The following is a 24,609-nucleotide window of genomic DNA, read 5'->3' as shown; positions in this document are numbered from 1 at the left end:
CCCGGCACCCCCACCCCGCTGCCGGAGGGGCGCCGGGGCCACGCGCTGGGCACCGCCCCCACCCCCACCCCCACCCCCACCCCCACCCCCACCCCCGCCGCCACCCGCCTTCGGCGGCGGCCGGGGCCGAGCTCCCCCCTGCGCCACCGCCCGGGGCCGGGGCCGGGGCCGGGGCCGGGCCGGGGCCGGGGCCGGGGGCGGGGCTCACCTGTCAGCCGGCGCCCCGCCTCGCGGCGCCCAATGTCGGGCGGGGGCGGATGACGGACGGGCCTGCCGCCCAACCGGCGCGCGGCTGCCCTGCGGCGGGCCAATGGGCGGCGCGGCACGGGGCGGGGCCCCGCGTTTATAGTGCTCTGACAGCGCGCCGGCCGCGCTGACTCTCCTCGGCGGGGACGGCGGCGCCGGCCGGAGCGAGGAGCCGCGCGCGCAGAGGGTCCCGGCGCCCTCCCCGCACACAAAGGCCCGCGCGCGTCCGGCGCCCGCGGCGGGGACCGAGCCCGCTCCCCCAGGTCGGGAGCCGCGAAGACCGAGGAGGCTCCCGCGCGCCTGGAGGCGCCCCTCGCCGCTCGCCGCTCGCCGCTCGCCGCTCGCCGCTCGCCGCTCGCCGCCCGCCGCCCTGCGCCCCTCGCTCCGGGACATGGAACCGCGCCGACGCGGCGCCCGCGCGCTCGGGCCGCTGCCCGCCCCCCTGGATCTATAGTGCGAGGCGGTCCGCTCGGAGCGCAGCGCCCGCCGCCCGCGCGACTCGTCTCGGTCTTTGTGTCCCGGCCGCGCGCCCTCCCTGCCGCCCGCGCCCGGCACCCTGGAGTCGCACGGGAGCCTGCCGCCAGAGCTGCGTCCGGCGCGGCGCCCCGGAGCCCCGAGCCCGCCGCGCCGCCGCGCCGCCGCCCCCGCCCCCGCCCGCGCCCCCGCCCGCGCCCCCGCCCGCGCCCCCGCCCCGCGCGCGCGCCCCCGCCCCCGCCCCCGCCCCCGCCCCGCGCCCTGAGGGCCCCGCGTGGAGCGCCCCGACCTCGGCGACGGCTGGAGCCGCTCGGCGCGTCCCGGAGCCGCGTGCGGTCCGCCCCTCGCCCGCGCGGAGGATTGGGGTCGTCCGGAGCGTGCGGAGCCGGCAGCGGCTGGGCCATGGCCGCCAGGAGGGACTCCGTGTGGAAGTACTGTTGGGGAGTTTTGATGGTTTTATGCAGAACTGCGATTTCCAGGTCGATAGTTCTAGAGCCCATCTATTGGAATTCCTCGAACTCCAAGTAAGTGGCGTCCGCGATCCCCCTCGGTCCCCGCCTGGGGTCCGCCGCGCCGGCCGGGTGGGAGGGAGGACCGGGCCGCGGAGCCTCGGAGTCCGTTTCTGGAGCCCCCGCACCCGCACCCCACCCGCACCCCACCCCACCCCAGGTTCCCTGTCCCCCACCCTTGCCACGTTTTTCCTGGTGAAACTCTTCGCCCCGCTTTCCAGCCGGAGCGCGGGCTCTAAGCGGCGTCCTCTCCCCGCCTCCCTTTCCCCGTGAGCTCCCGGGCTTAGCTTGAAGGCCCCTGGCGGCTCCGGTGTCCTGTTGGGGAAAGTGTCCGGTGGCGACCCCCGACCCTCCCTTCTTTTCGAGCACCGAGAGCAGGGCCGCGAGCGGGGCCGGCCGCGGGCGCGCGGGCGCTGGCGGGCTGCGGGGAGAGGCGGGGATGCTGCGCTCGCCAGGAGCGCCCGAGCGCGGCCGACCCCGCAGGCGGGCGGGCACTAGGCGTCCGGGGCAGGAGACGGAGCCTGCGGGCCGCGGCCGCCCCCTGCGCCCCGGTGTGCGCGGGGAGCTCGCCAGCCCCGCCGGAGACCTCGGGCGGCAGCCCGCCCTCCCCTCCCAGGCGGGGAGACGGGCCTTGGGTCGCTCCCGGAGAGCCCTCTGCACGTCGGCCTCTCTCTTCCGAGCCAGTGGCGCTGAACTCCGTGCGGTCCAGACAGCTTATTTGATTTTAAGGGCGGCTTTTGCAGAAGCTTGAGGCCCTGCCCAGTCGACACAGCAACCGAAGCCTGGCGTTTGGGGAGCCTGGGAAGGAATGGGACCCTTGGATCTGACTTGCTTTTATCAAACAGGGTAGCCGGGAGAAAGCCAGGTCTGGTGGAGAAGAACTTTGGGTGTGAGCTACCCAAACAATACGTTGAAAATTTAGAAAAGGCGATTCGTCCTTAAGTAGGTACGGCCGCGACTTCTGTTTAGTTACCTGCGCATTCAGTTTTGCATCTTGGCTCCTTGTTGGAATACAGTTTTAGTCAGATCCAAAGGTATTTTACGGAATCATGGAATTTTAGCCTTGAGAAACTTGGAAAAAGTGTGGAGACATTGGCGGGCTCCTCGAGTAAGCGTTGGGGATCAGAAGGAAAATCAGTGGCCTGATTTTAGAGGACAAGTAAGTTGGCCATGGATTTAGTAGTAAAGAGATGGGGAATTGATTTACAAGTCAAATTTTAATTAAAGAGTTATATCCATCCTTTGAAAAGTCGTAGATTTCAAATTCACCAACGCGTTTTACGGAGAATTCCCTAAGTTAGGGGCAAGAAACGTCCCAGTCTTGAATCGGATTAAATGCAGCCTTAGCATGATGCTGGATGGTACTTCCCACCACCGCTCATATTTAAAAGTCCCCTAATGCGACCTCCTTCCGTGCAGCCCGGTTTCGCATGGACTAGCCTTTTTCCTTGATGTAAGATCTGTATTTACCGGAAAAGTAGTTGCAGTGACATCGTTAACACCGATACGGAATTGTGAGGCACCAGCTGGTGCGGGGAAGCGCGGGGCTTGGACCTGCGCGCAGCAGCCTACGTCCGGGCGAGGCGGGCTCCGGGGGCCCCCCGGGCTCCAGGGCTCCCGGGCTCCCGGGCTCCCGGGCTCCCGGGCTGGGCGGGCCTGCGAGAGGCCAGCCAGTGTTCGCTTTGCGCCTACAGAGGTCACTCTTCCACGCGCAATGCTCGCGGCGCCAGCTCTCACCTCTTCCCGCCGGCCTTCTGCTCCGCTCCACTTTACACTTTCGCTGACGGATTGTTTAGGGAGCCTGATTCCCTGCCCCCACCCCTTCCGCCAGGATTTAATATTTACATTTAAATCTTGTTTGAAGAAATTCCCATTAACCCTTCCATTGCACAACTCAGTATAGGTATCTCTGTGTAATACTACTAGGTGTGTAATCAGGAGGAAGATTAGAAATACCCACTTGGAAGAAGAGGTAGAGCCGTAACTGTTTCCACCACATTAGTATCTTCTTTTCCTAATGCATTTGTGGTGTGTGTGTGCGGGGGGGGGGGGGGGGGGACGACTGATGTTTTACTTGCCATCCTGATGATCAATCAGGATTCCTCCGTTTTTCTGTGTGGCGGCCCCAGATTTGAAGACCTGCTGGAGGCCTGCATTTTGGAGACGCCTGCCTCCCTGCACTGATGAGGTTTCTGTTGCTGTGATTGCTCTGGTCCTCAAGAGTAGAATTTCTTTTAAAATTCTCATGATAATGACTTGCGTGGAGGACTGGATAATTTGTCCCTGGAAAAGGTCTGCTTAAGAAAGTATGCAGCTGAATGCTAGCTTGAGAGATCAGAAAGATTTCTTCCTGGAGGAGTGATATGAAAGAGCCTTTTCTAAGTTGGAGAATGAATAAAAACCCCTAGTGCCAAGGGGTTGCTTTATTTGGGGAAGTTGCGTATTTATTTCCAGGGAAAAGTTGCAGTCTGTGAATACGATGTGGCACGAGGGTGATCAGAGGCAATTGAGGTTTCACATCAGTTCGTAGGAACTGTGGAACAATTCATTTGTAATGAAGCAGCCATCGGTAATTAGATTTGTTTCATTCAGAGGTCAGCTTTTTTAGCAGGTGGTCAATGTAGGGAACAGGAGCAGCTGTTTGGATGCAGCGTCCAGAAAATCCTTTGTAAGTTCACCGTCTCCATAACTACTTTAATCACACTGTCTGCTGCTCCCATCCCAGAGAGTTGATGCAGCAATCAAAAGAAGTTCTGTGTGCTGAAACATTAGCAACTACCCTGTGAGGTGGATTACTCATATCGCGTCCACAGGCTCCGGTGGTGTTGCCTCAGTTGTAGTCCTAGGTTGCCGAAGCTGTTTTCTTTTTTATCCTCCCCGCCCCCCTTTTCAACTCAGTAGAGAATAGCAAAGCCTGGCTTTTCATTTCCAATTAACATTTCAGTAGAACAATTTTTCCAAGCATGATGAATAGTTGCCCCTTCTAAAGAAAAAAAATCCATTTTCGAGTGAGCAAGGCTGTATTCGTATGATGCTCTACAACGAATTGCACTGACTTTGCTGGAAATTTCAATGGAGTGTTAATTTCTTCTGTCTGGGGGTACTGTTCCCTGTACACCATATACTAGTTAGTTAACAAAGCGTTTTGCTTTTCCCATGTAATTTTTTCCCTGCACAATACGGAATTCCTGATATTGATTGACTTGATACAAAAGAATGGCTGGATAATATCCAGATAACCTATAATATGTGGGCCCCACCACAGCTAGGCTCTGAATAAATACGGACCTGTCAGAGATTGATAAAATAAACTACAATGGATAGTGCTGTTTAAACAGCCCATTCAACACCATATATAAGCCAGCCTGCCTTCCATTGTGTCTGAAATTCTTATTTTTGTAGGTAAACAAATGCACATTCAACACTGATTGAATAGCCCCTTGAACTATGCTCCACAGTTTGCGTTTGGGTTAATCTTGTCGGTTTTAATATAGAGAGAAAAAAGCACAAAGCACCAGGGGTGGAATTGTTACTGCTTTCCCATCCACATTCCTCACATTTTGTCAGGATGATAAACTAGAGGTAATGGACTGTCGTTGTTTCAGAGGACAACCGAGCCAGGGAGAGCACAAAGACGGAGCTAAAGCGATATCTCACAACAGGCTTGTTCGCCCTCTTTTCAGGCGAGAAGAGAATTTATTTGGGAATCGTGTGTCTAGGGACTGCACTTTTTAACCTCGGCAATTACAGCTTCAAGCCTCAGGAACGGGAGCTGGAGGTTAAGATGATTTGTTAAGTACTTGGTTCTAAATCTTTCACAAAGCATAGCTGTTGACACTTGTCCTACCGACGCAAAGAAATGCAAATGACTGCAAATTTTGAACCGTTTCTGGCTGGTGTCTAGGCCAAAGTGTGTTAGGACAGGTGAATTAGCCATCATCCCCAGACCATCTAAAGAGCACAGATTGGAATGGTTTCTCCATATGGAGTTAGCTTGAAGAATAATCAGTATATTTTGATTACTTATTGCAAAACCTCTTGTCAGTAAAGTTACTGAGAGAGATCCTTTGGTTGGTGGATCAGTGTGGTGATTATGCTCAGAGGGACGTTGCAGTCGGAGCAACTAAATCCTTGCTACCTTTGCTTTCCACCAACTTGGTCGGGGGGGGGGGGGGTGGGGGGGTGGCTCCCAGGAGGTTGAGTGTGGCATCTACCGTACTGTGATGTTTCCCAGAGCGTGTGCCTGATGGGAGACGGTCTGAGATCCCAGCATGACTGCAGTGATGCGTCATAGGAATGGGAGTGGCAGAGAAAGGAAATACGGAGTGTAGACCCTCAACGAAAGGGACATAATTTTTCCTGTAGGGAGGGTTATTCCTTGAACATTTTATGAAAACTTTATTCTTAAACTGTTCCATCACAAAGTAGACACAAAGCGGGGCTCTTGTAAGAAAAAAATAATGATGAAAATGGTACTCCTGTCTGCCTAATCTCTGCTTTCGTTAGCTGCTGACATAAAGAGCCTGTTTTTCAGGTCACTTATCATACATCTACATAGATTTGCTTATGAGCTCAGCTTTTGTGTAGCGGAGGAGAGCTCTAAATGGGAGTGTTCAACTGTTTAAAATATTTTGATTAAAATATGCAGAACCCATAGAACTATAAGCTTCTGGCCAGGAATTAGCTCTTTCAGAGAAGAGCTCCCCCCCCCCCCCCAACACACACACCACCCTTTTTTTTTTTTTTTTAAGGGGTGGGATTAGCATGAGGCTGGGACAGGGTAGAAGAAAAGGAAAGAAGGGAGGATGGCGAATGGGACAGTGTTCGAACAGCTTGGAAAAACTCCTGTGGCTTCATTGTCTCTGCAAAGCCAAAGAATACAAAGACATAAGCAACTCAGCCCTTCTCCCATGATGGAAAACGTAAACCATTGACATGGCCCCCTGTTTAACTTGTTTAATTCTTGTTTTAAATTCAGGGCTACGCCAGCCGTGTGAACTCTGAAGATTTCCTTAGTAATCCATTTTGTAGTTCCGAATCAAAAACAAAGTGAAAGGGTCTGACACAATTTGCTTTTATTTTTAGGCAAATCAACCCTGGTCATAGTTAATAAGGGGATTACAACCCAGACTACGTCTTTACAGATGTAATGTAAATCAAGGGCAGAGTATAAAGAAACTGATCCCTTTTGATTGAAGTATGGTAAAAAGGCATAGAGAAACTTGCACCAGTAATCTGATTGTATGGCAATAAAACCACCATTTTCTGTCTTTCAGATAAAAATAATGCGGTAAATCCATGCAGTTCATAAGATGGAAAGGCAGATAAAGGGGGGAAGCCATGGCAACATATAGATTAGCTTGATGTTGGAAATGACACGTCTCTGAAAAGGGGGTAGGAGCGAAGGCCCTTGCTCCGGGCTTTTGGCTATTATGTGAGAACCACACAGACTTGGAAACTCGGATTAGAAAGTATGAAAGCCCTACTTGTGGCCCAGGATGGTTCAAGCGGGAAAGAAAAGCTGCTCAGTTCTTGCTCATTGGTGGCGGATAATATGGCAAAGGTGGATTTCATTGGCTGCCTTTTTTTAGAGGTTGAGATATGGGGGCTGATTAAAACTTCAGATCACTGTGGTTGTTAAGGCCTGCAAGATTTTCCTTTTTAACTCCTGGCCTGACAGCGACAACCATTCTGTAGGATTAACTACACTTGGCGGTCCTCGCCTTAATCTCTTTGGGTTTTGGGCAGGGCCATGCTGGGAAGGTAGGGCTGGAGCTACATGCAAAGAGAGAGAGAAAGAGAGAGACCTTTGGCTGGTAGTCATGCTTCAGACCCAGCACTCTCTCATCGCGTGGGAGAAGCAAAGCTGAATGTTACCTGTCCTCTCACCAGAGAGCACTTCTGCGAGGATTGTCCTTCCCACCCTGCAAAAGAGTGTATACTCAAATAAATAAAGTTGAGGGGGAGATTTTGTTCTCCTTCCAATCAGCAGTAGTGCAGTATGACCAAATCAATGGGCTCTCTTTAGATAATACGTTACTCATAAATGTGAGTCTTAACTTTTGAGTGGGATGGGATGGGCGCTTGTCACGTAAAGACAGGATTGTGGAAGGTCAGCACTGCCCGGCCTCCACTAAAAAAAAAAAAAGCAAAAAAAAGAATCACTGTGCCCTTCAATCTTACTGATTAGCCTCCTGTCTTCCAACAACCTTTCGAATAAACTAGACTTGTTTGTGCCTTCCACGTTTTCCATTTTAGTCATCAAGCAAAACAAGCCATCGAAACCCGATTGGGTTACATGTGGAGTGACATCCACCATCAGGTCAAGCCAGAAAGGAAATATGTGCTCTATTGCCTCCTATTTGGCATTTTAAAAAAGTCTCAGCGTTTCTTTAGGAGAGCCTGGAAACTCTTTTAAGACATCGACAACACTGAATGCTACAAACACCCCCAGGATCTTTCTTGATAGAGTAGACCATGGGAGTTCCATGCTGTTCTCTTTACAGTGACATGGGGGCCTTTCTAGACTAACTTGTTCAGTGAGTGAGATCTTCATCAAAACCTCAATATTCTCCTGCAGACTCATTGGGTTGATTTGGTTCCTAATACTGTAGACTTGCTGACTGGACCCTCTGTTTGGCGCTAGGACTTAGCGCCTTTGTTGCCTGCTTTTCTGCTCGTTACTATGTAGCTTTCATAGATCCAAAAACACTTAAAAATTATTGTACATGCACTAGCCACATCCAGTGCCTGCGACGTTACCTTCCTTCTGAGTCTGATTCAGTAATCTGTATCAAAAGATCCATAGCCCTGATCTAGATTCACCAAAGAGAAGGGACACCCCCTAATTTACAAGCTGGTCACATCCAAGCACCTTGCATTCTACATTTGACAATGATTGCTAATGGCCCATTCAGCTAAAGTATTTGCTTGTTAACAGGGAACAGAGCATGATAAATGTCCAGCAAGCTTGCGGCCTCCTTCAGCTTTTCAAATGCAGACTGGTGCATATTTATGGCAGGCAAATGACAAAAGAAGAAGCTGAATTGGCCTGGCCTCCCGCTTTCTACTAGGAACGGGGTTAAAGTGATTAGAGAAAGAAGCAGGGGAGCTCTGCCTCCTGTTTACAGCCATCCTGCAGCATTCAGCTTCTCGTTCTACCTGCGGAAACGTACTGCAGAAGTGCTGGAGATAAGGATGGTTGGATCTGGGGCACCAGTGGAAAAAGTAGGTGATCGGCGGTGAAGTGTTTTCCATGTACACTGGATGCTGGGTGAACCTATTTCTCTTGTGCCCTCAGAGAATCAGTAGTGGCTCATTCTCTTACTTTTCCTATATAAATCCAAACGTGTAATTCTAGTTCACAGCATTTTGTGGCTGGTGAGTCCATACTTGCTGATTATAACACACTCGGACACACAGGCACACAGCCCAAAACAAAACATAGTAGGAGAACGCTGCATTAAAGAAAAGTTGTTTCTGCCTTCGGTAGTTCTCTATGCAGAATATGAAGGAAAAGGGATTTTAGTGCAGTATTCATAGTTTGCTGTTTTGTTTCTCTAAAAGCATGGATAAGTAAAGGTTTAACAACTTAGTCGTGGGCAGACATTCACGATGCTTGAGATGAACCATTGGTGATCTGCTTTGCTTTGAAAACTTTTTTTTCTTCAGTACTATAGATTCTTCATATTTCCTATATAAAGTGATTAAACAATCCAGTATATTTTCTCAATTTAAGTTCAGCTGCATCTTTTGATTACAGTCCTGGTTATATAGGTCTTCCAGTACTTGCTGGGCAAGTCCCTATTGCCTCGAAGGCATTACCCTGTGCTTTTTTTGTACTGATTCCTTCCATATCACCCCAGAATAATTATGAGTGCTACTCTCGTCTTTGAAACCAGGAGAGTCAACGTGTATGTATTGGAGGAATGTGATTACGGATGGTCCTAAGGCTTGGCTTCTTTGGGAGTTTGGGGCATGTGCGTGAGGTGCAGTGCCCTACTGTGTGTGTGTGTGTGTGTGTGTGTGTGTGTGTGTGTGTGTGTGTGAGAGAGAGAGAGAGAGAGAGAGAGAGAGAGAGAGAGAGAGAGAGAGAGACGTACAACAACCACCGTCTGCCCACTGTCCTGATGTTCCCCAGCCACGCTCCCTGCAGGATACCTAACCTCTTGAGACCTATCAGTGTCTCAAGTGTGCCTTTTCCTCTCCAGCATCTCTCCAGCCTCCTGTGTTTCAGCTGAGGACCTGAGGCACAGCATGATGAAGTGCTTCTGAGTCTTGGTTCTTGCTCTTCCTGTGAGCTAAGCTGGCTCACTGTAGCCTGACAACATTGGCCTGAACCAGAACTGTCGTATGAGTGGGCCTGGGACAATCATATTCAGGGCCAGCTCAGAATGTATCTTCCTGCCAAACAAGTTAGAAAGTGCCAGTTTTCACATAACCAGGACAAAAGTTGGGGTACATTTTAGATGAAAATAAGCTCTTGTAAGCCACACGTCCCCTCTTGTCTGGTGAAAATGAATCTTCATTATAATGGACTGTCTAATAAAGTTTACAGATTCCCCTAGATAAATGCCCTCTTTATGACATAGATCAAACATAATTTCTTTAAATCTTTTTTCTGTAATCCCCCAGCACTTTAGTTAAATACCTAGAGTATAGAAAGAACATTATACACTGCACGGTCATGATTCATATGCAAGGCTTAATCCCCATCATTGCCATCCTGTCCCTAAAAAGCAGGGATAGGAGCTGTTGCCAGTCTCTTCTTACTAGCTAGTGGTAACATCCAGTAGAAATTAGTCTGGTGAACAGATACAATCTAGATGTATAATTATGGCTGCCCATGGTGTGTTAACCTGTCACCAGTTACTAGAGATCTCCCTGGCCCAGATCAGTGGCTCTAGAACTTTAGGGCACAGAATCACCTGGAGGGCTTGTTAAAATACGGTTTGGGTGGGCTCCACCACCACCACCCCCCCCAGTTCCGGATTCCTGAGGTCTGGGTGGGACTTGAAATTGACATTTCTGATAAGCTCTCAGCTGATGCCTACTGCTCTGAAACCACACCTTGAGAACCACTGCTCTAAATGAACTTTTTTTTTTTTTTTTTTTTTTAACAGCTCAGCATTAGCTCATCAACCTGTAAGGCTGTTTTGGGATCTCTGAAGAAGTCTGTGGTCTTTTTTTTCTGCCCCATTCTTGCCTTGTTGAAAGCCATAAGGGATCATCTAGGTCATTGACAGCAGATAAAGCATTGATTTATTCAACAAGCATTTGTTAATTGTGAGGCCGGTTACTAGGCTCTGATGATAGAAGAACAATCTCTACCCTGAAGAGACTTAAATCCTAAAGTGGGGACAGGGAAGGCCTGGTGGAATTACCATCACACTAGATCTCTGAAATGCACATTAATAAGCAATTCAAGGTAGTAACATTTCAGTGAAGAGCAGTCTGTGTCTATCAAGTGTATGTCATGTCGGGAAGCTTCCACATTATTTCATACGTCTGAGCATAGCTCAAAGACAGATCCCACAAATGAGGCAGATAGATCCTGTGGGATAGCTAACCCAGTGATCTCAGCTACCTTTCTTGAGAATTAGTACCGATTGGTTTTTAAGATGCACGTGATGGTAATGGAAAGGTCAGGCAATTTGATTTGCAAAGATGACCAGGCAAGTGCTATTTTAGTTTGATGAAGAGTACCTGCTTTGAAATCTGGCTGAGGCCAATCCCAGCATCGCTGTTTTGTTTTTTTTGTTTTTTTTTTTTTTTTACTGTGTAACTAGGAGGACGACTTCCTATGTCTTATTTGTCCCATCTCTAAAATGGGGACAGTAACCTAATAGCATTGAATAAAAGAGTAATAAAATTGTGGTCAGGATTAAAAGAGTTTAGCTCCGTGCTTGGTGTAGTGAAGCAATAAATGTCAGCTATTGTTAATAAAATTAAATATCTGTGCACCTGTCTATGGTTCATTTTGCCTACCATATACGGATGCAGAATAAATAAAAATGACATGTTAATAAAGATTACAACATGGCATGTTCACCTTTTAAAGTTTGTTGTGTTGTATTTTGTTCAGCTGCCACACTTAATCTTTAAGGGTTCTCTGCTAGGTGAAGCACTTTTCTCTTTTCCCCTCCGCTACAAATTGGACGCTCTCGCTCTGTTCACTGCCCCCGATGCTTTGTGACATGACACTGGAGAGATCTGTTTCTCCACCATGGACTGAGGAGAGCCTGGACTGAATCCACTTTGTGTGTTATAGTTGGGATACGGTGAGAGATTGTGGTGTTGAATAGTTATATGAATGCGGCCTGTAGGGATCGGCAGAGTAGCATTTTTTGTATTAAGGTTACATGCTATTTCTTATTTAGAAACCTACCCACCTGGTGGACACTAATTAGCAACAGTCATATAGAGAGCTTACTTATGCCAGCTGCTGATCTAACATTTTAACAAATACCATCTGAGGGAGGTGCTTTTATGTTTCCAGAAGTATCAATGGGGAAACCAAGTCATATTAATTAACTTGTCCAAAGTCCTACAGCTAATCAGTGGTACAGTCTGTGATTGAACCTGATTACTCTGTTTCCAGGAGCCGTCTTCTTAATTCTTTGCCTTTCTCTCTTATGCTATTGCACAGAGTAATTAGAAATCGAATAACTAAAATAAGCATATGGTTTACCGAAAATGGTGCATAAGCAAGTGGGTTTAAAAAAAAGGGGGGGGGGGCTTGAGGTATTATTCTTTCCTTGTCAATTGTGATTTATAACCTTTCCTATGATGAATATGCAATTTTAAATGGATCCTTTGAATCTTTGATAACAAGGTTTTACCCAATGGGAACTAGACAGTTATAAAGGTATATAGTATTAATGCATTTATTGAGTATGATTCCTTTGACTGTTAACATTTTCATTTTAAATTTTTAGATATTTGATCATTTCTTTGGGAGAAAGAAAGGTCAGATTTTCGAGGACAGTTGCATTTGGTTAGGTGCTGAGCATGTGTCAAACTAAGGAGATAGTATGACATCTTTTTTAGAGTCTAGTCACAATTAAATGCCATTTTATTTTGGATTTTGGGATCTTTGCCAGCTTCCAGCTTGTCAGAGCTGAGAAGACTCAAATCAAGTCCAGGCCTATTTCTACAGCAAACTGGGATTCTGGCTTCTTGCCTGTGGATTCATTCAGTATATCCCATCTGGCTTTTGATGTTCTGCAAGTTTGGAGCAGTTTGTTTCAGGAAGCCAGGCAGCCTGGGGTTCTCTGGACTCCAGAATGAGCCTCTCTGCTTGCATCTTCTCCGGGACTCAGTGTCTGTTTACCTGTTGACCAAGGAGCCAGCTGGAGGCTGGTCTTCCTTCTTTTTAGAGCTCAGGACCCACAGCATTCCTCCTATTTTCTCCACATCTGTGTAGCAGCCTGTTTGAATAACTTAAGAGTGTTAATTTCTGTGCATTTTTGCGTTTTGGTGAAACTATCAAAGCTGCTTCTGGTGACCGAGCAGGAGCTATACTGTCCACAGTTACAGTGGTGCACCATGCACATTTTTATAAGATACAGCTTTGGGGCAATCTCTGTGGAAGTCTCTAGGTTTGACTCTTGTGATATCAGCAGGGCTGACCTGGCTGTTGTATAGCCTCCTTAATTTTCGTCCCTCTCCTATTCCCTGCTCTCTGGGCTGTCCCAAAGCCATGAGAGGTGCAGGATAATGTCTTCTGTCCTATGCCCACAGCAGTCCCGTCCCTGAGCCAGAAGGAAATGTGGGGGACGCAGGCGATTAGGTGGTTGGTTATAAAGTAATTGCACACAGCCTTGTAAACTATGTTGGCAGATGTATCCTCAACTGGCAGGGAGAATCTGTTCTTATATCAGGAGAGAACTAGCAGTTTGGTCTCTTCTTCAACCTTACCTATCAAAGTGTTCATTCTATAAGTGCACTAACATCCACGGACCACCTATTGTGTGCAAGGTCTGGGGGTGGGGGGACCTTGGAGTCCAGCAGGGAGCACTCAGGCTCCTTCCCAGGGATCTACACCTGCTTGAGGATCAGGAATTGGACCCCTGTAGTGTGCCTCTTTCTTTCAGTGCTGGCTTCTCCACCAAAGGGGAGAAGTTTCATTCACCCATAAAACATGGCTGAATTGTTTTTCTAAACTGGCAAGATTCTTTGGAATTAAAAAAAAAAATGTGATGATAGGAATGAAAGGAATGGGAAGGCTGGCTAGAAAAGAGACGCCCAAACTCTAGTGTGACGTTGCTGTGCATGGAGATCGCAGTGCCATTCCCTCCAGCGTGTAAGGTGCCAGCCCACTCCCTTTGTGAGTTACGTGTGCCTTTCAGCCCTGTGATGTTCCCACTCAGGCAGATGAGCAAATGGGATCTGCTCATTTCTATCTGAAACAACAGAGAACCAGCTGGAAGTGCCCCTTGCATTTCCTGCTATATGAAAGCCACCTTTCTCTCTCTGGTGCCTCACCTATAAATAACAAGAGTTCCACCTTCCTTTATAGACTCTTGCTAAAAGCATGACTGGGAACAAGACCATACAGGTGCAAACAACTCAGAGTTGGGAAAGAAGTTTGCAGCGTCTCTAGCCTCCACGGGTTATGAAATATCTGTTTTGATAATGGGGCCAGCGTGGATGAGCCAGCATGATGGAGTTGGCCCAAGTGGCTTCCTTCGCTCTTGCCGTCCCACTTCGCATCTAGCACCCCAGCCTCCTTCTTTAAGCCCCCCGGTTTGGCCTTATGTGGCAATGAACTTCACTTTGGAAGTGTTGAGGGGAAAGAGGGTTGCTTAGATCAGTTCCATAAATAAAAACCTCTGTTTTTTTGTTTTTAATTGCATAGCAGAGATCACCTCGTCTCTGTGAACCTGTGCAAAGAAAATAGTGCTATATGTACATCATGCACTGAACATCTGACTTACAGATGCAAAGCTCTTTTAAGTTTTTTATTTAATTCTGGTATAGTTATCAGTGTCATATTGGTTTCAGGTGTACACTGTCGTCGTGATTCAAACAGTCCTGTAGAGCGCTCGGCGCTCCTCATGACCAGTGTTTGAAGCTATCTGTTTCAACCTCAGCTTGCTGTAGGCTGTTCTGTTCATTGGAAGGGTTTTTGTTTTTTGTTTTGTTTTGTTTTTACAGCAGAACAGATAAAACTTAAAGAACTTGTGTTGTTTTCCATGGACCACAGTGGCAATGAAAATTTAAAACTACTGAGAATATTGTCTCTGAGCATTTTACAATAAAACTTGCATAAGCCAACAATGTTTGAGCATTATGTCGCAAATAAAAAAAAAAAGATTAACATCAAAAGGAGTCAGTTTTCATTCAGTTGTGCAGCATTGTAGGCTGTGAAACTTAATATTATTTTGACTCGTACAGTAATTGTAGAATGACAAGGAAATGGATTAAGTTTAAATACAAGTGTACACAGCAGCTACACGCAGACTGTCAATTGCAAGTCGAGGTCATTGGCCAGAGTGAGGCCTCTGGCTCTGCAGATTAGGATTTTATAAATAAAACTTCCCTTTAGACTGGAGTTTAATACTTTCTTCAAGTGTATGCCTGGGTGAAGAGGCACAAATACTGTCGCGCCTCACCTTGCAAAGTTGCTAAACTGGTTTGAGCACCCATCTGCTCACAGTGCATTCTGAATTTCTGTGCTTCTCATCTTTCTTTTTGTGGAAGAGTTTGCTTGTCATTGGTGTGAAGCTTGAAACGCCCCCCCCATACACCCCCTAGCTCTCAGATTTATAACACGTTAATGGTCTCAGATTCTATACCCTGCTTTTATGCCCCTTTTCTTTCCCTTGAATAAATCAGGTTCATGTTGCAGATATTTGTTTGTGAAGAGTGTGAAAGAAGGGGCACCTGTACAAACCACCACCCGTACACTTTCAAATTAAAGCAGAAAATGTCAATTAAAGGCTCCAATTATGACCTTATTTCTTAGAGCCACTCAGAAGATGGTGGTGCCCTGGCTTCAAGTTTTCAGGTAATTACCTGCCACTCTAAGCAGTGGTATCTGGTGACCTGATTCTGGATACAGCTGACACCCTGTAGCTACACCCCACTTGCGCTCTGGTTTCAGAGAAAGTTTGTGCAGAATCTTGTTCTGATGGGAAAGTGCAAAAGGGGGCAGTAAAGTGCTATCCACAAAAAGGAAACTTTTTCCAAGTATTTCTCAGGGTCGACACTGCCTGTGTCTGTTGTGGGCCGTGCTTCTGTTTATTCCTCTTAATAACAAACTCTTCTTTTGGGGGCACTTAGAGAGATGATCTTAAGCTGTGGCAGCAATGTAGCATTCAACGGAAGTTAAGAGGAGAGGGGTATCCTGTCTGTTTATGATATGCACATGCAAATTCAAGTCCTGCTTCTGCAGTGTTTCTAATTCCCCTGTGCACAGGGTGCTTCTGAAAGGAACCTTGGGCTTCTGTGTTCATGCTCTCTTCTAGCCCCGTAGAGACAGGGAAGGCCCCCAGTGCATGATGAGGTTCTGGTCGTGGCTCTGGGCTTATCCAGAGCAATGTTTGTCTTTTGTCAGGAGGAAACCAGAAAACCCAACCGGTGACAGCCAAGCCTGCAGAGTCCTCCTCATTGACAATTTTCGGACTGATTTACAGACCGACTGCTCCTCTTCCCTGCAGCCTTGGACATTTAATTAAAATAAAAATAGAAGCATTTTATGGGAAAAGTGCATGTTTTCCAAAATGTAGTAAACTCAGAATGTGCTTAAATATAGAACACTGGCTTGCAAATAAACCCATTCTGTGGTAGGACGTGATTTTTGGTGCCAACTGCTAGGGTAAACCTCCTAGAACTAGAATTCAGATCCCCTGAAATGTTAGCCAACTTCCAGATTTTTGCAGTGCAGTGATTAGGCCTAAACTGTATCCATCCCATATTTTCTCACTTATTCAAATAAACTAGCTGTACAGTAATCTACTAGGGTTTTGTGAACTCGGGAGCTGATTTGTTAAGTAGGCCACAGTTTCAATCATAATCACTTTAGTTACTTCCTAAGGAATTGCAGCAAAAAGTTAAAACATCTACAGGTTTTACCTATTTTAAGTGCTTCTTTTTAAAACCAGAATTTCTAAAGATTGCTCAGGAATGTGGTATCGTTTGTTCTTGAAAGTGTCCATGAAAGATTCTGTTCTGTCTTATCACAAAAGCATTTAATGTTTATTGTAGAAAATTCTGAAAAATGCAGAAAGTGAAAAATCACCCTAGGTCCACCATCCAGTAGCTCAAAGCAGTCTCAGGTAAAAAGGTCTCAAGTTTGATCATCTGTGTATGTTTTTCTGTGTCATTGGGAAAATAAGCAGTCACACACCATGTATCGTCTATATGTGTATGTTTTCAATTGAAATTAGCCACGCACTTACAATAGTGCTCTGATGAAACTTTGAAAGGAAAGGAAAAATAAAAGCAATCCTCCATGGAAAAAAAGTAGCGTCTATTCATTTATGAATTATTTTGCTCTGCAGTTTGCTCCACAGGTAGAACATGGGGGTGAGTCTCCTGTCTCCCAAGTTGCCATATTGGCTGGATTTGCACTGTCCTATTACAGGAGACCAGGGTCCTACTCTCAGATGCATGATACCCGCCATAAGTTTGTAGAAATATTAGATACTTAGATTTTTATGTACCTAGTAGTAAATAGAAATGGCTCTGGATCTAAGCTGACACTTAACTTAGAAGCACTGTCATCATGCCTGGCTAAAGGGGAGTGTGCCCAACCCAGTCATTTGTTTGGACACAGACATGGGTCATTCCTGTCCAGGTCTTCTTCTTCTGATCTCTTTTTATCCTGTGTCAACAAAATACTTTGCATTCAGCTACCACTTAACTGAGCTGCTCCTATTTATATGGTGATCTGGCTTATCTTTCAATCACTTACCTCCCCGTGTATCCCCTCCCTCAGGAGAACCAGGCCTCCTGTTACTCCTGTACATTTTCACTGACTGCATCAAGCATCCAGGGAGCCCCTCAGCAATCTGGCCATTCTTCTAGGTTAATTTTGGACAACTTTGAAGAAACGCATAAGAAGTCACTGAATGTCCTGAGGTGCAGGAGTGGGTAGGAGAAGAAATGGGGCATTTTTAGTGAGGTTGGGAGTGCAGTTCTGGTTCCCCCCTACACCGTGATCCCTAAACACCTCAGCTACTGGCTTCCTATGGATTCTCCTCCTCCATCTGGCCAGGGTCAGAAGTTGTTGGAGCAGCCACTGCCTCCGTCAGATTTCTCAAGCACCCCAAGACCTGGTAATGCAGTGATAGTCAACAGAGGAATCCGGACCTGAGATCACACGTGTGATGTTCTGGTCTGTCAGAGAAAATTATATATTATGATCTGTGAACTCCTCAGTGGCTAGTTTATGCTTTAAATGCATTGTGCTAGGTTATTGTTTTTGTTTTGTACAGCATGGATTCCTAGTATGGATTAAAACATTACAGGATATCGGGCAGCCCGGGTGGCTCAGCGGTTTAGCGCAGCCTTTGGCCCGGAGCGTGATCCTGGAGACCCAGGATTGAGTCCCCGGTCGGGCTCCCTGCATGGAGCCTGTTTCTCCCTCTGCCTGTGTCTCTGCCTCTGTGTGTGTGTGTGTCTCTCATGAGTAAATAAATAAAATCTTAAAAAAAAAAATTACAGAATATCACTCATAAGGACTGTATTATAAATAGTTGCTACAATAATGAATATGAAGTTGAAATGTCTAATTGAGGTTATTTGAGATCTAATTTAGATTACTAAATATTAATGTCTAATTTAGGTTATTAGATTGATTCAAAGTTTTCCCCGGGGGAAGTATTAAGAGTGTGGTGTAGTGAATAACTTTTTTAAAAACTTGGATTACACTTAATAGGTAATCAGAAGATAAAAACATTCTGATGTCCAATCAATTCATTTTAGGCAGGTTAACTGTTTTATTTCACATTGTCTCTATATTTTGATTCAGAGTCATCCCATCTATTGTCTTGCTTGGAAATGACTCACTGGGGAAAACCATAGGAGTTAATTCTCTCTTACATTCAGGGGAGGCCCTGCAGTGAGCAGCCAAGTCACAGCACTAACTTCCAGGAAGCAGCCCTGAGCCACCATCTCCTGATAGAGGAGGAGAATATGGCTTCTCCCTCTCAGAACAGCAGCAGGGTGACTGCCCTGCCTTTCAGTAGCCTGGCTCTGAAAGGAAACTGGCCTGGCTCTTTTCTCTGGCCTAGACAGGACACGAAGCACTGTTAAGTCTTCTTTGGTTTTTGTTTTGGAAACCAGCAGATATTATGAAATGATGCCTATTGCTGCTCTTTGTTTAGGTAGCATTTGACAAAAACAACCTTACCTGTGTGGTATGGGTTGTAACTCTGCTCCTTTTGGTTAGAAGATAAATGTTATTTCAATGTATGTGACCCCCACCATGGGTAGCCAGGTTAATAATTTGAAATTAGCCAGTAGTCACCACCATAATTCTTCTGTTTTTTTTTTTTTATATACTTCCTAAGTCAAAACACGATACGTGTATTACTAAATGTTACAAAATATTCAGGGCATAGTTATATTGTGTAGTTGACTTATTAAGGTCTCTCAGTAATCTTGAGGTAATAAAATCCCAATATGAATGACCTAGCTTCAAAAACAGTTATGATTTGTCTATGTTTTAGGTCTGTGGTTACTGACTTGGTTTTAACAACATAGGACACTCAAAAAAAAAGTGTTACTAAGAAATTTACCCCATTTTATTTTCATTTACATTTTGAATTCTCATAAATTGTCAGGAGACCATCTGTAGCACTAAATACAGATTTTGTATAGTCAGTTTCTTCCTCACATATTGGTTCTCAGCCTCCTGGGGCAAGGTAGGGTTACCAGATGGCCACCTTTGTGAGCAGTGGTCTCAGGTGACTGCCTCTGGAGCAGCCTCCACTGTAGGCACATGGTTGGCATAGTTAGACCCTATGTGATGTTTGCAAGCCTGCATGTCCATTGAGTTTCTCTTCATTCTCCTTAACGTCATGGCTTATCTATGCAAAGCTCAATTTAGAAAAAAATTGCATTTCACAAAACCAGATTTATGCTTTAATGTGATGCAGTGAGAACTGAAAAGTGTGCAAAGAAAGGGGGCTTTTCCTTTCGTGTCTCCTGTTGTTTGGCACAGCGGGTCTTCATCTGTTTTGCATGTTATGTACGTGTGCAGTGATTAAATCAAGATAATGTGGTAGAAGGGGCTTTGATCAGTGCTTAGCTGAGAATAAGTTCTCTGAAGCAGCAGTGTTTTTCTTAGTGGTTCTGGAGGAGCTAACTGCCTTGCATTTTAGATAGGAAGGGATTGTAGAAAACTGCCATACTCTCAGATCCTTCCAGAGAGAATGGGTCAAGAGCTCTGCACTGCTCCTTGCTCTCCAGAAACACCCATCATGCCCTAGAGTGATGTCTGAGAAATCCTGTCCCTTCCCCCACACCCCTGGCCCAACACTAGATGGTCCTGTCTACAGAATTCTTACATGCCTATAATCTGCAAATGGCCTATATATAGCACATAATTTGACTTAAATGTATCTGTGTATATCTTAGCTTCCATTTGTTCTTCCATATTTTTTCAATGAATATATTTATTGTGCATTTACCATATGTCAGCCCTTGGGCATTCAGTATTGAACCAGACACATGGGACCTGCCTGCCCTCAGGAGCTAGACTGTACGCTCTTGACGATGAGGATCTTATACTTTGGTCCCTCAGAGCATCCGGCACAAAATGGATTGCTTTAGTTGTTATTATGTGCTTGAGTCTTTTCGCTTTCATGTTGCCTTAGAAACTGAAGGTTCCTGGGAAGCAAAGGGGTTTGACTGTGCACAGTGGTAATGGCAGGCAAGAAATACATGAATCAGGCTCTCAGCTCAGCCACAGTCTTTATCTGCTGAGAAACTATAATCTCATCAATTGAATGACTGGTGTGCTTACAAGTTTGTACGTGTGTGTTTATATATTATATATATTTTATATATTATATGTAAATCATATAGCATATGTAAACCAGGTTATATGTAAGCATGTATGTTATATATATATATATATATATATATATATATATATGCTTAAGTAAACCTTTAAAGCATTCAAGTGCTCGTTCTTTTTTTAAGGAATTCTTGAAACAATTACTTTTTCAGGGGAAAGCATCAAATCTTTGCCTTACTTTTTGCCAAAATGTATTCTGAAAAGTAAACAGACACTTTGCAAAGCATTTGAAACAGTGGGTTTCATCGGGATTTATTTTATGAGCATATCATTTATGTTTATTGAAATTTGAGATTTTCCTCTTCCCTTTCATTTTGCTAAGCCACCCCATGGCTTACCCTCCCCATACATCACTCCCTCATCACTGACAGTTATCGCTTTTTAAGGGATTTGTGTCTTCTGAAAATAGTCTAAAACATAGTGGTCCTCCTAGCCGGGCTGGTGATGTGTCAGATGTTCTTGACCTCAGCCCTGTCAGCAGCAGCAGAAGAAGCTGTAACGCAGATTTGGTGAGTGAAGAGACAGTCATAAGCAGTTACTTCTATGTGGGGAGGAGATCTCCTGTGAACCTTTTGGTTAAATGGGAGGGGGGAGGGGGCAGGAGCGGGGGAGCCCTCTCATGAAGGAAACAGGATCTAAGGAGCATTTTGAATGAAGAAAGAGCTTAGGGAGCCAGACGTTAACACATGGGGTGTGATGTGGGAGAGTTCTAAGATATGCAGACATCGTATGTGGCTGGGAGGGAATGGGGCAGGTCTGATGCATTTCCTTAAGGAAATTGACTGGATGCACAAGAAAATGGGTCCATCTGGCTGAGAAGGATCCTGATCTCTAAAGTCCGGGCAAACCCCTGGAGAAAAGGTCCAAGGTAAAAGTTGATGGGTGTGAAGATCAGAGTTTTGAGAGGAGGCAGACGCAGGCCTGCAGGCTGCAGACCTTAGCTGTGGTCTAGGAATACTTCTAACACAGCTCACATGTGCTGCTTTTTCTGCTGCCAGCTCCCAAAGGAACAGATTTAAGAAAGAAAATGTGTGGCATGGGGTGGGCACCCCCAGGGAGGAATTGGCCTCTGGTTCTTAGATGCAGTGAAGATTTCCTAAGAAGGTCAAGGAATAAAACATGGGGGAAAGGATATGTTAGGAAGATGAGCAGTATAATGTCCACCACATTTCCTTTGGACTGACTGCCAGGCATCCTGTCCCCACTTCTTAACCATAAGGATGCACAGAATCACTGTGAGGAGCAGGAGTAAAGATGACAAAGCTTCAATCCACAAATGTTCTGATTCAGTCTTCAGTCCATCCCTCAGAACCCAGAGTTGTATTTTACCTGTAAGAAAAACAGATGTGCCTAGAAAGACTATACTGGCACTCGGGGTGGATTCTGGGATTTGAACCCTGGGAGTTGAATTTTTGAAGCATTCTCCCCCACAAAACTGTATAAATGGCCAATAGAGTCACAGAAAGGCTCTCAGTAGTGGTGATCCTCATTTGTCAAAAGTTTCAGAAAAGATTTCAAGGGTACACACTTGGTTGTTTGAAATTTGTCATTATTATAAAAAATACTCATTTTGAGAAAGATTTTTTAAATGATTCTTTGTTTCTTTTTTTCTGTCAGTGAATGTGTCCTTGCTAAAGGAGCTGCTGTGGGGGCGGGGGGAAGAAGGCGACCACACTCTCTTTGGGATTATAAATGATACATTCCCATAGATGATCACAAACCACTATGCAGCATGCATTTTTCCTACCATAAGGAGTATTGGTTTTTAATATAAATCTATACTATGATTTGTTATGTTCTGTGACGGTTCATCACAACCTCATGCACTTTTCAGAAAATTAATACTATTCATTAGCATAAATCATAACCTGTTTCCTCGGTCTGTGTTTGAAATTGGGGGTGCCCCATCATCCAGGAGCTCGCTTGCTCTCTCTCAGTGAATTATGACCCATTAATTGTCATGGCTGGTGGGCTTCCCTGGTTAAATAAAGGGATAGGATTGGAAAGATTCAGACGTGATGCTTTGTTCTTGGGCTTTAATATTTTAATGAGCCTGCAGGCTTGGCTGCTCACAGAGGGAGGACCGAGATTGGGTTTCTGAGTGTGTTGTTAGTGTTAGCGCTTGTAGATGGATGTTCATTAGAAAGCTCTTGTTTCAGTTTCTCAAAGAAACTCCCCATTAGGAAAGATCTTTCAGCAGCATGGCAAGCAAGAGAGAGAAAAGAGAGAGGGAAGCTTTTAGCTGTAAAGTATTAAGGGGATATTGTATCAGTCATCCTAGTTCTAAAGATTTGCTTCTGAGAATTAATTGGAGCAAACACATCACAAGGCAGAAAAAAAGGTTTGTGGAGCAGGGATGATAGTTGCTGTCCTTGCACTTGGGGGCTCTTCATCGTGCAGCTGAATCAATACTACAGGGAATTATTTCTGGTTATCTTTTATGGGTTTGTAAGACATTTCTTTTGTTCGGTGTAATAAAAAACCCATTGTCTGATCAGTGGCTGACTAATTATGATAAGTAATTTGAAACATTCTTGATGAAACTTGTCTGTTAATTAACATCAGCAGCAAATGGAAACTAACAGGACAGCGAAGTGTGAGTGCACCCACTCTTCTCTGGCATTGACGCCGTCTTTCTGCAATATGCCCAATAAACTAAAGCTGCCGATGGTTAAAAAAAAAAAATAACAAACAGGTGTGAAGGTCTGACTCACCACCTAGGAAAAGTTATTGTGAACTTATACAAAGGAGTACTGAAATATTACAAGCAAGGGGGTGGTAGAAAGAAGTGTCAGGAGGTTGACTGATCCTACTGCATAGAGTAAGGAGAGTGGTTCCTGTCTTTCTCTTTTTTTTTTTTTTTCTTTAAAGCGTGATTCCTAAATACATTCATCCCATGCTGATCTGAACTGAGATACTCGTGGCAAATACAAATGTGGATTTATAAAATTGTACTTTGCAATGATTGATGTTGTCTGGCTATATTGTAATTATCATTAATTAAAACTGTTCATTGTTAATCGACTCAATGGCTTTTTTTTTTTTTATGCTTTTAGATTTCTACCTGGACAAGGACTGGTACTATACCCACAGATAGGAGACAAATTGGATATTATTTGCCCCAAAGTGGACTCTAAAACTGTTGGCCAGTATGAATATTATAAAGTTTATATGGTTGATAAAGACCAAGCAGACCGATGTACTATTAAGAAAGAAAACACCCCTCTTCTCAACTGTGCCAGACCAGACCAAGATGTAAAATTCACTATCAAGTTTCAAGAGTTCAGCCCTAACCTCTGGGGTTTAGAATTTCAGAAGAACAGAGATTATTACATTATATGTAAGTATAATTTTATTTATCTTATAGAAATTAGGATAAGCTAAATAGGTTTGTATCAATTTTTTAAATTATTACTGTGGCAAATAATTTGGTGAGAATCTTTGCTGAAAATTGATTTTTTTTTTTTATGAAACCTTAATTGAATGAGGGACCCTGTACCAATAGTACTCAATAATATAAATACCCAAAGAGGAAGAAACCTCCTAGAGTTTTATACTTTTATACTACATATATATATACATATATATATATGAATATACTCAGCATCTCTACTGACAAAAACATTTTTAAGGACCATTGGTGAGATCTTGTAGGTAAATCTTGTGCGATGACTTTTCTCTTCATCCATCCATCCATCCATCCATCCATCCATCTGTCCATCTGTTCATTCACGCATTTAGAAATTTAGTATTTACTCTGTGCCAGAAACTGTGTGTAAGTGCTAGAGATTCAACAGTGAGCAAGGTAGTGTAATGGTATCCTTTCCTTGTGGAGTTCATAGATCCAAAGGATAGGGGGGTTACCGGCAACCCACAATTACACACTGGCATGTGTTAAAACCAGATTTAGAAGAATAAGACAAAAACTTGGGTTTGTTCAGTGAATTACCATTTTTTTTAATCTACATAATAATATGACACATTGTTGCAGGAAACTGATACTGTATGTCCTACAGGTCATATCAGAGCCAACCCACTTCATAAAGCTGTGAAGTCAGATAGATGGTGCACACATCCAAGCACATGCCTACTAGGATAGCAAAAAGCAGGTTGGCACAAAGGTACAATTGTTCCAGGGCCAGGGTTTTGTCAGAGTGCAGTCTGGGTGACTGATTACATCACTCAAGCAGTGAAATATTTTGTTCTCAGTTTCTTTGGTTTAAAACTGCTCATAACTGGGTCAGAGTGTCCACTTGTTTGTTACCATGGGCTTCAGTTCACCAGGGAATGCAGAACTGCCGTCCTTTGGGCACGCTATCCCATCTCTTGGCGACCCAGTGGAAACTGCCT

At 45.3% G+C, this 24,609-nt stretch overlaps 1 protein-coding gene across 1 annotated transcript in view; it reads left to right on the top strand.

Annotated features, from left to right (window-relative positions):
• Positions 1-964: 964 nt before the first annotated feature.
• The window catches only part of EFNB2 (ephrin B2), a 41,303-nt gene continuing 17,658 nt past the window's right edge, over positions 965-24,609 (top strand). Inside the window, exons 1-2 of the mRNA XM_055335827.1 lie at positions 965-1,244; positions 23,316-23,599. Coding sequence (XP_055191802.1) covers positions 1,123-1,244; positions 23,316-23,599 — 406 coding nt within the window. The 5' untranslated portion in view covers positions 965-1,122. The remainder of the gene's footprint in view (positions 1,245-23,315; positions 23,600-24,609) is intronic.

Source organism: Nyctereutes procyonoides, unplaced genomic scaffold (assembly GCF_905146905.1).
Source record: "Nyctereutes procyonoides isolate TBG_1078 unplaced genomic scaffold, NYPRO_anot_genome, whole genome shotgun sequence".
NCBI classification, from domain to species: domain Eukaryota; kingdom Metazoa; phylum Chordata; class Mammalia; order Carnivora; family Canidae; genus Nyctereutes; species Nyctereutes procyonoides.
This window is presented reverse-complemented; position numbering and strand designations above follow the sequence as displayed.